The sequence below is a fragment of the Rhinoderma darwinii genome, chromosome 11, assembly GCF_050947455.1.
Source record: "Rhinoderma darwinii isolate aRhiDar2 chromosome 11, aRhiDar2.hap1, whole genome shotgun sequence".
Lineage (NCBI taxonomy): Eukaryota > Metazoa > Chordata > Amphibia > Anura > Rhinodermatidae > Rhinoderma > Rhinoderma darwinii.
The window spans coordinates 7,690,716-7,703,566 of record NC_134697.1 but is presented as its reverse complement, the minus strand read 5'-3'; the positions used below and the strand labels follow the sequence as shown (position 1 = coordinate 7,703,566).

Genomic DNA, 12,851 nt, shown 5'->3' with positions numbered 1-12,851 from the left:
AGAAGCTCTCCCCCACTGCTATGTTTACTATTGGAGACAGGACTCCTCTAAGTCCAGACACCTTCACTAAGGTCTCATCCCTTTAACCATTTCACCTTATCCCAGCATCTCAGATATGAGAGATAGATAGATAGATAGATAGATAGATAGATAGATAGATAGATAGATAGATAGATAGATAGATAGATAGATAGATAGATAGATAGATAGATAGATAGATATGAGATAGATAGATAGATATGAGATAGATAGATAGATAGATAGATAGATAGATAGATAGATAGATAGATAGATAGATAGATAGATAGATAGATAGATAGATAGATAGATAGATAGATATTAGATAGATAGATAGATAGATAGATAGATAGATAGATAGATAGATAGATAGATAGATAGATAGATAGATAGATAGATAGATAGATATGAGATAGATAGATAGATAGATAGATAGATAGATAGATAGATAGATAGATAGATAGATAGATAGATAGATAGATAGATAGATATGAGAGGGCTAGGACATAGATAGATATGAGATAGATAGATAGATAGATAGATAGATAGATAGATAGATAGATAGATAGATAGATAGATAGATAGATCTACATATTTGTTTGCATTTTATTCAAGTGTATTTCAGTTTATCTTCTGTAACTAGGACTTGGAGCTTTAATTCTGACAATGGAGCGTGAAAACTAACAAGACATATTTCATGCTGGGACCGAATGTTTTTACAGCCGGACGCACAAATACAAAGTAAACCACACAAAATAAACCTCCCATTGACATCTTCTGGTAAAGCGCATTACGTCAGCATTCATAGAGCTACAATACATCTTACTAAGCTTACAATGTATGAATGCAGGGAAGAGAACTGGCACTACAGTCCCTGAAAAATAACAACATCATAAATATAAAATTATACAATATTATGAGTAAAAAAAAAAAAAAGAAAATCAAAATAAATAATGGGATTTAAATTAAAAAAAATGTAAAATTAATAATGAAAAAAATAAGAATGAATACAAATAAATATTGGGTTAAACTAAGAATTTATAAAAAAAATAATAAAAAAAAAATAATAAAAAATAACAATTAGAATAAAAATAAAAAATTTATAAAAAGTCACAAAAATAAATATTGGGATTAAAATGAAAAACAAAAATAAATGAGATTAAAATAAAATGAATAAAAATAATGAGATTAAAATAAAATGATTACAAAAAATATCTTAAAATAAATATTGATATTAAAATAGAAATGAATAAAAAAAATAAAAAAATGTACAATGGGATTAAAATAAAAATGAATAAAAAAACTGTTTAGCAGATTATTATTTTTGCTGATTTTGCCAGCTAGGCACTTCCCCTATGTTTGCCACTGCAGGTGAAATGTAATATTACATGTTGGCCATTTATATAAATGTTTGTCCATATAATACACGGCCGCTTGAGGGGACCCCCCTCTATCATGTCATTACAATAAAATATTTGTATTTTTATTTAAATTAGAGACATTTTTTAAACTTGGAAAAACTGCAACAAAAATGCCACATGTGAACTGACCCTTAATTTGGAGTTGTACATAGGTTCCATTGGGGGCTGTATGTACCGAGCTATTCTCCCCTGGAAGGAATGCTTCTACCTACATACATACCTATCTGAGACTGTAATATTGTAGGCTCGGATAGGTCATCAATATTTGATGCGTGACGTTTCAGACACAGCGCCATACATTTGGCTGTGGCTGGGCCTGGAACTACAGCTCAGAAGTACTGGCATAACCAAATATAAACCGCTGCGGCCCATTCATTCAGCTGATCGGCGAGGATGGGGAGAGGGCAGTAGTCAGACCTCCACCAATCAGATAGTCCAGCAATATTACAGTCCCGGAATACCTCTTTAATGAATAATATCATTTACCAGCTTGTCTAAAAAAAAATAAAAATAAAGTAAACCAAGTAATTTCTGATGTGAATGTAGACGTACGGCATTAAGCTCAATACCTCCACCCCAACTATTATGTTCTGTGGAATTATTCACGGCAGGTAGATAATTATCCAATTAGTCAGGCAAACAAGGTAAATTGTAGGTGCGGTGTCTTTTAATGGAAAGTTCCATTGTACAAATTATCATCTGCCGGAGCGTGCGCGAATTTTATTACTATTATTATTATCGAGGAGGTAATGTGGGTTCTAGGTGAACAGTCAAAACAAAGTGGAGCGAGCGGAGCGCTGTTGTTGTTTTGAAGGCAGGTGGCAGATATTGTTCTTGTCTATGATTCATGGCAGTGTTCACACTGATCATTTTCCCATCAAAAAATACTAAATCTACTGAGAAATCACTGGGACTGTACAAAGGAAAAAAAATAATTCTTTAAGACTCACAGTTAGGACAACTTAAGATGGGTTGTCATTCGTTAATTTAAATTAACCCCTACCGGAGTTTGTAATTTTTAGACTTAAAGTGACATCATGTCGTTTATAAGGTCCAAAATTCTGCGCGGTTTAACTTTCTAATATATCTTTATAGTGCTCAGAGCTTTGTTTTTCTGATACAGAGCTCCAAATCCCCTGCATAAACATAGTTACATGATATAATTCTGTCTCTCTAAATCCACCACTAGGTGGAGCTCAGGAGCTTACTGCATACTGTGTCATTATTGAGTTCAATGGATATACAGTATGCAGTGAGCTCCCGCTAGTGGTGGCTGCAGGCAGGCACACATTTTATAATGTAACTATGTCTATGCAGAATATTTGGAGGTCTGCCTCAGGAAAAATGGAGATCTGATCCCTATAAAAATATATCAAATATATTCAGAAGTTAAACAGTACAGAATTTTGGACCTACTGTACTTTAATAAAAAAAAAAAATGGCGATCAAGGTTGGACATTCACTTTCTGTATTACCTAATATGGCATATTGATGTCATAGGGGGACCCCCTCTAGGGGTCAAAATGAAGAACCGCACTGCAAGAGCGCTGCCCGTTCTCCCAGACTGGAGTCATCCATGTATCACTTGGACGATCGTTTATCTGAATGTCCACCATGTAATACATTTCCTGTGCAGCGTCCAATGTCGTCGAATCATTTTTTAATTTGTTTCTCCCCATTTTCGCACCGTCATGTTGATTTTTGTTTTCTTTAACCTAACATAGTTATATAAGGCCTTATTATAGAAACTGAAGGTGGTATTTATCAAAAAGAATAGACATTAAATATATTGCCTCCAGCTCATCTTTTCGGAATACTGAATATTTTTGGAATTTTTTGCAAAATGTGCTCATCTCTGGATCCATAGGAATGCTGCTGAGCGTGTAGGATGTGCGCGGGCTTACCGTACACCGCAATGGTCTTAGTATCTTGTAGGATGAAGCTCCCCGCGGACACTTGTACTGTGATGCTGTTCATCCCTTCCACAGCAAACGTGAATGAGATGCTCCTTTCCAGGGTGATGAGGGGCTACGGGGGGGGGGGGAGAAGAATACAAAAATGAGTCAGAGTCACCGGCCCATGACTGATGGCCGACATTTCATGTGTGTATTCCATCAGCCTCACAGCCATCCACACGCAGCAGCTTGGTGGGTCGCCCTGGGACTTGTGCTCTTATCTTCTATGAAAACATTGTAGTCAGGAAAGTTATTAATGTTTTTGTTTTTTTATTTTTTTTGCCACAATCCAGCATGGGCCTGTTTTATGACAAAGATAACAAACAGCCGGGTAGAGCTCCAAGCTGTCGCTAGAAAATAAAATATTGCCACTTTGGGACCTCACAGGAATGAAATATATAGAATAGAATTTTTTTTTATTTTTTTTTGGGGATCTTAATCAATCTCAGTTTGAGCATCAGCTTCCCCTGAGTTCAGACCGGAGGAATGAAGGGAATTAAAGCAGAGAGTGGAGGAAGACGGAGAGTTTAAAAAGTGAAAGTGATCAGGCAAAAAATGAATTGATACAAACTGTCGACAAAATAAATCTTTTTTAAGCTACACCCTTTCATATCCGGGTTGTTTCGGGTCTTAAAGGCGTATTCCTATTATATACATTTATGGCATAGTCACAGGATATACTATAAATGTCTCATACGGTACATCTGGGACCCACACCTATATCCAAATCAGGGGTCCCCCGTGCTCGTCTGTTTCCGCAACGCCTATAGAAATTATTTGAGAGAGTTGCGTACCTGCATGGCCGCCTCTCTGCGGCTGGATACAGCGGCCATATCAGATTGGTGAGGGTCACATTTTGCTTTTATGTAATTGGTCAAATCAATAATATTTACCGCAAAATTCTCCAGTGTACAATATACAATAACAATATACACATATTTTGCAACAATAATACTGTTGCAATGATATTGTTGCCAAATATGTGTATATTGTCTCTATAGTGAAAAGAACAAATATTCAATTTTAGTTTTACATGTATCTCCCTTCCTCTTCCGCTTTAGGCCGGATTCACACGAGCATGTGCGTTCTGCGCACGCAAAAAAACGTGGCGTTTTGCGTGCGCAAAAGGCACTTAACAGCTCCGTGTGTCAGCCCCGTATGATGCGCGGCTGCATGATTTTCACGCACCCATTGACTTTAATGGGTGCATGATGCGCGAAAAACGCACAAAGAACGGACATGTCGTGAGTTTTTCGCAGCGGACTCACTGCCCCATAGACTAATATAGGTCCGTGCGACGCGCGTGAAAATCACGAGTGTTGAACAGACGTATATCCCGTTCGTCTGAATAAGCCCTTACACCTACCATGAGCCATTTATATCACCGGTGTCTTCTGCGGTAGAGGGGCCTTTCGACTGTTACACCATCTATAGCTGCCCGCTAAGTTAAATTCTTAGATCATAGAGCTCTGGTTATAATAATTTCAAGGTCATTTGGCTTGGGCAATGCTCCACCAGGGTCTCAGGAGTGGATCTAAGAATTTCCCCAAACTCCTAAATAGTTGCCCTACATTGTGTCTGCAGTTGTGAGGTTTAGGGTAGGAACACACACAGTGTTCAGGGTGGATATGCTGTGTCAAGCTGCGGGGAGTATCCGCCCTGAACACCGCAGGGAATGGCGTCCGAAAAATCGGACCACATTGTGGTGCGTTTTTCCGGCAGAATTTCTGCTGCGTAAAGCAGCGCCGAAAAATAAAAAGAGATGTTCATACTTACTCCACCCTCTTCTCTGCGTGTAGTCCGGCCTCCTGGGATGACGTTGTAGGCCATGTGACCGCTGCAGCCTGTGATTGGCTGCAGCGTTCACATGGGATGGAACGTCATTCCAGGAGGCCGGACTGAAGAAGCAGGGAACTCTGGGTAAATGTAACTTTTTTTTTTCTTTCTTACTTGCGATCGCTGCGATTCCGCCGCAAATGTCGCGACACACACCACTTTGTTGTGACTTTAAGCACCACATTGAATTCAATGGGAAAACCCGTAATGGAAGAGCAGCGATTACACAGCATTAACGGACACGCTGCGGCTGAAGAAACGGCACCGCAGGTCAATTTATTTGTGTTTTTGTCGGCGGCTTTTTTCCGCAGTGCGGGCACGAGATTTGTTGAACTCTCATCCACTCTACTGCTACTGTAATACGCTGCGGATTTCCCTCAATGAATCAGTTGCGGAAAATCCGCAGTGTTTACGGCGTGTGTTCGTACCCTAGACTTATATAGAAGATCCTGCCCAATTCTTACTAGACCAGTCCACCCAGCCAGACAGCAAGCCTTAAAGGGATAGTGCAGTCTTAAAAAAAAAATGGCTGCTTTCTACCAGAAACAGCGCCACATCTGTCTATGGTTTGTGTCTGGTATTGCAGCTTTGCTCCATTGAAGTGAATGGATATGAGCTGTAATACCACATACAACCAGGTGGTCATATGTGGCACTGTTTTTGGAATAACTCAGTCATGTCTTTCTAATCCTGCGAAACCATGTTGATGTGCATGTAGATCACGGCCCACATACAGAAAAAGGAGAACAGCCCATCTGGGATCCATGAGGCCAACAGGGCCAAGGACTGGTCTCATTCCCTCCATTTTTGGTGATTTTGCAGCCAATAACTGGTGGCCAAGAGGACTGTTTGGGCCCACATTTATCTAATGTCTACAGACACCTTTAGTGCACAAAACTATTGGGTCACAGACTCCAGGGAATCGTCATATGGTGCAAAAAAGTCATCAGTTTACTGCTTTTTGCTGATTTTTGGATCCACCTTAACTAGAAATCTGCAATTACCTCACTGTTATTTCCGAGCCACCAGACATAGGTGAGGGTCCCCACGTTACTTGGCCAGAGAACCACCGAAGCGTTGACCTCCTTGTTCTTTGTAGTGACAAAAGGCAAAACCAAGTGTATGTGTTCCAGGGGCGCTGTGAAAAAAAAAGAGACCACATTCGTCAGACTGATCGGTAAATGACAGACATTGACATCTCAGATGAGAAACAGGAAAGCAACGAATCTGCAGAAATGTGAGGGAAATGTCCAATATTACAAAAAAATAACCTGAAGAAACGGAGAGATGTCAGCACCAATGTGTAGCAATACTGCCCCCTACTGAAAATCTGAAAAATTGCACTCTGTCCAAATGAGCTAATGTGTTGGTCAATGTGTACCCAAATGTACATATAGATGTAGCAGAGCTTAGATAGTTATTTGGTAGAAGTCATGGTAAAATCACAACGTGTTATCTGCGTTTTTACAAAAGAGTGCGAGTAAACAAGCAATAAAAACCTTAAAGTGTTAAAAGAATTGTAAAGGATTACAAAAACATAGCTGAATTCTTCCATGAACAGCGTCACACCTGTCCATGGGTTGTGTCTGGTGTCGCAGCGTGGCTCTATTGAAATGAATAGGGCTGAGATGCAATATTACACACAACCTGTGGCCAACTGTGGCGCTTAAAGGAGTTGTCTCAAAACCTTTTCCCTTGCAGTGGCCATTGCAGGGGAAATGCAGAATTACATGGCAGCCCTTCAGTGGCTCTCCCTTCTGACTCAATACTTCTAGATCCATCATGCCAAGGATACCACCGGCATTCAACGGACCCCACTGATTTACAATGGGGTCCACTGGGTGTTCATTGTTTTGTAGTACGATTTTTATTGTCAAATTTGAAAAAATCTGCAAACGAGGAGGAAGAGGAGGATGAAAAATAGGAGGAATAGGAGGAGGAAGAGGAGAAGAAGGAAGATGAGGAAGAGGAGAAGAAAAAGAGAAGGAAGAAGAGGAGGAGGAGGAAGAAGGGAAGGAAGAAGAGGAGGAAGAAGAAAAGGAGAAGGACGAGGAAGAAGAGGAGTAGGAAGAAGGGAAGGAAGAAGAGCAGGAAGAGGAAGAGAAACCCGAAGCAGTGCAAGAGGAGGAGGAAGAGTAAGAGGTTGAGGAGTAGGAAGAAGAGAAGGAAGGGAAGAAGGAAGGAGGAGGAGGAGGAAGAGGAGGAGGACGATTGATCATGCGACGGATACCACCGGCGTCCAACGGACCCCATTAATTTACAATGTGGTCCACTGAGTGTCCATTGTTCTGCAGTATGATTTTTATTGTCGAATTTGACCAAATCTGCGAATGAGGAAAAAGAGAAGAAGTAGAGAATAGTAGGAAGAGGAGGAGGAGAAGGGAAAAGAGTAGGAAGAATAGGAGGAAGAAGAGAAGGTAGAAGAGGAGGAGGAGGAGGAAAAGGAGGGGAAGAAAGAAGAGGAGGAAGAGGAGTACTAAGCAGGGGGAAGAGGAGGAGGAGCAAGAGGAGGAGGAAGAGAAGGAGCTAGAGAAGGAAGCAGGGAAGGACAAGGAGGAGGAAGAGGAGAAAGATCAGCAGGACGACGATCCATTAGGAGACGGATACCTCCGGCGTCCAACAGACCATATTAATTCACAATGGGGTCCATTGGGTGTCCGTTGTATTACAGTACAATTTGGATTGTCAAATTTGACCAAATCTGCAAATGAGGACGAAGAATAGGAGGAAGAGGAGGAGGAAGAGTGGAAGGAAAAAGAGGAAGAGAAGGAGGAGGAAGTGAAAGAGGAGGAGGAAGAGGAGGAGAAAGAGGAGTAAGAGGGGAAGGAAGAGAAGGAGGAAGAGGGGAAGGAGGAGAAGGAGGAAGAGGGGAAGGAAGAGAAGGAGAAAGAGGAGGAAGAAGAAGGGGACAACGAGGAGTAGTTAAATTTGTTCTCTTGTGACCCATAGCAAGTATCAGGATGACATATGAGCAGGACGGTGCCTCAGCGGAAAGCTAATGTGAGTGATAACAATTTCCGTACAGCACTGCTGAATATGTTGGTGCCATATAAAATACAGAAATAAATACCTTTTTATGGTTAATAAAATTGTAATAATTTAGATAATTCGTAGGAAATTTCCAATAATAACAACTGTAATAATGATATTAAAGGGATTTTACCAGAATCCTAAATCATCACCTATACACAGGAGTGGTAATCATTATCTAATCGTTGGGGGCCCCACTGATTGTAATAATGAGGGGTCCCGAACCGCCAGTTCCTCCTCACTGATAGACCGCAGGACATTGAATGGAGTGATGGTCGAGCAGGCGCGCTGATGCTCCATTTAAAGTTTATGGGAATGACAGGAATAGCCGAGTGCAGCTCCGTCATTCTGATAGACTGTGAATCTAGTGGTGGGCGCGCGCTCGACCGCCGCTCCATTCAAGCTTCTCACTGCAGGTCCAGTCAGGAGGTTCGGGGGATTTGAACCCCCGTTCCTATAATCAAATTTATGATTCTGGGAAAACCCCTTTAATGACATAACACGTGTCCGCTCTATAATTAGTGGTAGTTTATGGCGCCATTAAGCAGCATCAGTGACATATAATATTATTCCCCAGCTCTTGATTTTATGGCTGTTTATTTTCTTAGGTTGTTAGTAAATTTACTTAACACAGCGATCAGAACTGCACTAAAAAATCACAAACTAAACCAGATGAAAAAAACTATTCTACTGAAGTCATATTTTATCAGCTCTCAGGACTCGTAAAACTCATGGACGCCTGAACGGAAGAGACCCCTGCAGTGCGCAGATTACCATAGACATGCACACAAAGCAATACTGCAAGAACATGTCAGGAGCAGGTGATGAATTATTCATTCAGAACAGTAGGTGGCACTGCACTACACCGGATGTAAACCAGACTCGGGGAAAACTTCAGTACTGTCAACAATATTATTACTAGGGCACTGGGATAAGATGTATAACTTATATTGGCTGTACATATATAATTATATACAGGAGATACCCAGGTTATACCAGCATGCTCCATATCACTATATACAAGAAGATGTATAACTTATACCAGCTGTACATATATAATTATATACAGAAGATACCCAGGTTATACCAGCATGCTCCATATCACTATATACAAGAAGATGTATAACTTATACCGGCTGTACATATATAATTATACACAGGAGATACCCAGGTTATACCAGCATGCTCCATATCACTATATACAGGAAGATGTATAACTTATACCAGCTGTATATATATAATTATATACAGAAGATACCCAGGTTATACCAGCATGCTCCATATCACTATATACAAGAAGATGTATAACTTATACCAGCTGTACATATATAATTATATACAGAAGATGCCCAGGTTATACCAGCATGCTCCATATCACTATATACAAGAAGATGTATAACTTATACCAGCTGTACATATATAATTATATACAGAAGATACCCAGGTTATACCAGCATGCTCCATATCACTATATACAAGAAGATGTATAACTTATACCAGCTGTACATATATAATTATATACAGAAGATACCCAGGTTATACCAGCATGCTCCATATCACTATATACAAGAAGATGTATAACTTATACCAGCTGTACATATATAATTATATACAGAAGATACCCAGGTTATACCAGCATGCTCCATATTACTATATACAAGAAGATGTATAACTTATACCAGCTGTACATATATAATTATATACAGAAGATACCCAGGTTATACCAGCATGCTCCATATCACTATATACAGGAAGATGTATAACTTATACCGGCTGTACATATATAATTATATACAGAAGATACCCAGGTTATACCAGCATGCTCCATATCACTATATACAAGAAGATGTATAACTTATACCAGCTGTACATATATAATTATATACAGAAGATACCCAGGTTATACCAGCATGCTCCATATCACTATATACAAGAAGATGTATAACTTATACCAGCTGTACATATATAATTATATACAGAAGATACCCAGGTTATACCAGCATGCTCCATATCACTATATACAGGAAGATGTATAACTTATACCAGCTGTACATATATAATTATATACAGGAGATACCCAGGTTATACCAGCATGCTCCATATCACTGTATACGAGAAGATATATAACTTATACCAGCTGTACATATATAATTATATACAGAAGATGCCCAGGTCATACCAGCCTGCTCCATATCACTATATACAAGAAGATTTATAACTTATACCAGCTGTACATATATAATTATATACAGAAGATACCCAGGTTATACCAGCATGCTCCAGATCACTATATACAGGAAGATGTATAACATATACCAGCTGTACATATATGATTATATACAGAAGATACTCAGGTTATATCAGCATGCTCCATATCACTATATACAAGAAGATGTATAACTTATACCAGCTGTACATATATAATAATATACAGAAGATACCCAGGTTATACCAGCATGCTCTATATCACTATATACAAGAAGATGTATAACTTATACCAGCTGTACACATATAATTATATACAGGAGATACCCAGGTTATACCAGCGTGCTCCATATCACTATATACAAGAAGATGTATAACTTATACCAGCTGTACATGTATAATTATATACAGAAGATGCCCAGGTTATACCAGCATGCTCCATATCACTATATACAAGAAGATGTATAACTTATACCAGCTGTACTTATATAATTATATACAGAAGATACCCAGGTTATACCATCATGCTCCATATAACTATATACAAGAAGATGTATAACTTATACCAGCTGTACATATATAATTATATACAGAGGATTCCCGGGTTATACCAGCATGCTCCATATCACTATATACAAGAAGATGTATAATTTATACCAGCTGTACATATATAATTATATACAGAAGATGCCCAGGTTATACCAGCATGCTCCATATCACTATATACAAGAAGATGAATAACTTATACCAGCTGTACATATATAATTATATACAGAAGATGCCCAGGTTATACCAGCATGCTCCATATCACTATATACAAGACGATGTATAACTTATACCTGCTGTACATATATAATTATATACAGAATAAGCCCAAGTTATACCAGCATGCTCCATATCACTATATACAGGAAGATGTATAACTGATACCAGCTGTACATATATAATTATATACAGAAGATACCCAGGTTATACCAGCATAACCCATATCACTATATACAAGAAGATGTATAACTTATACCAGCTGTACATATATAAATATATACAGAAGATACCCAGGTTATACCAGCATGCTCCAGATCACTATATACAGGAAGATGTATAACATATACCAGCTGTACATATATGATTATATACAGAAGATACTCAGGTTATATCAGCATGCTCCATATCACTATATACAAGAAGATGTATAACTTATACCAGCTGTACATATATAATAATATACAGAAGATACCCAGGTTATACCAGCATGCTCTATATCACTATATACAAGAAGATGTATAACTTATACCAGCTGTACATATATAATTATATACAGGAGATACCCAGGTTATACCAGCATGCTCCATATCACTATATACAAGAAGATGTATAACTTATACCAGCTGTACATATATAATTATATACAGAAGATACCCAGGTTATACCAGCATGCTCCATATCACTATATACAAGAAGATGTATAACTTATACCAGCTGTACATATATAATTATATACAGAAGATACCCAGGTTATACCAGCATGCTCCATATCACTATATACAGGAAGATGTATAACTTATACCAGCTGTACATATATAATTATATACAGGAGATACCCAGGTTATACCAGCATGCTCCATATCACTGTATACGAGAAGATATATAACTTATACCAGCTGTACATATATAATTATATACAGAAGATGCCCAGGTCATACCAGCCTGCTCCATATCACTATATACAAGAAGATTTATAACTTATACCAGCTGTACATATATAATTATATACAGAAGATACCCAGGTTATACCAGCATGCTCCAGATCACTATATACAGGAAGATGTATAACATATACCAGCTGTACATATATGATTATATACAGAAGATACTCAGGTTATATCAGCATGCTCCATATCACTATATACAAGAAGATGTATAACTTATACCAGCTGTACATATATAATAATATACAGAAGATACCCAGGTTATACCAGCATGCTCTATATCACTATATACAAGAAGATGTATAACTTATACCAGCTGTACATATATAATTATATACAGGAGATACCCAGGTTATACCAGCGTGCTCCATATCACTATATACAAGAAGATGTATAACTTATACCAGCTGTACATGTATAATTATATACAGAAGATGCCCAGGTTATACCAGCATGCTCCATATCACTATATACAAGAAGATGTATAACTTATACCAGCTGTACTTATATAATTATATACAGAAGATACCCAGGTTATACCATCATGCTCCATATAACTATATACAAGAAGATGTATAACTTATACCAGCTGTACATATATAATTATATACAGAGGATTCCCGGGTTATACCAGCATGCTCCATATCACTATATACAAGAAGATGTATAATTTATAC

General features: G+C 38.4%; 1 protein-coding gene across 3 annotated transcripts in view; it reads right to left on the bottom strand.

Annotated features, from left to right (window-relative positions):
• Positions 1-12,851, bottom strand: part of SORCS1 (sortilin related VPS10 domain containing receptor 1) — a 536,576-nt gene that overhangs the window by 34,854 nt on the left and 488,871 nt on the right. For all 3 annotated transcript variants that reach the window (XM_075842830.1, XM_075842831.1, XM_075842832.1), the window contains exons 20-21: positions 6,235-6,368; positions 3,344-3,467 (exon numbers count right to left, since the gene is read on the bottom strand). In XM_075842830.1, the coding sequence (XP_075698945.1) occupies positions 3,344-3,467; positions 6,235-6,368 (258 nt within the window). The remainder of the gene's footprint in view (positions 1-3,343; positions 3,468-6,234; positions 6,369-12,851) is intronic.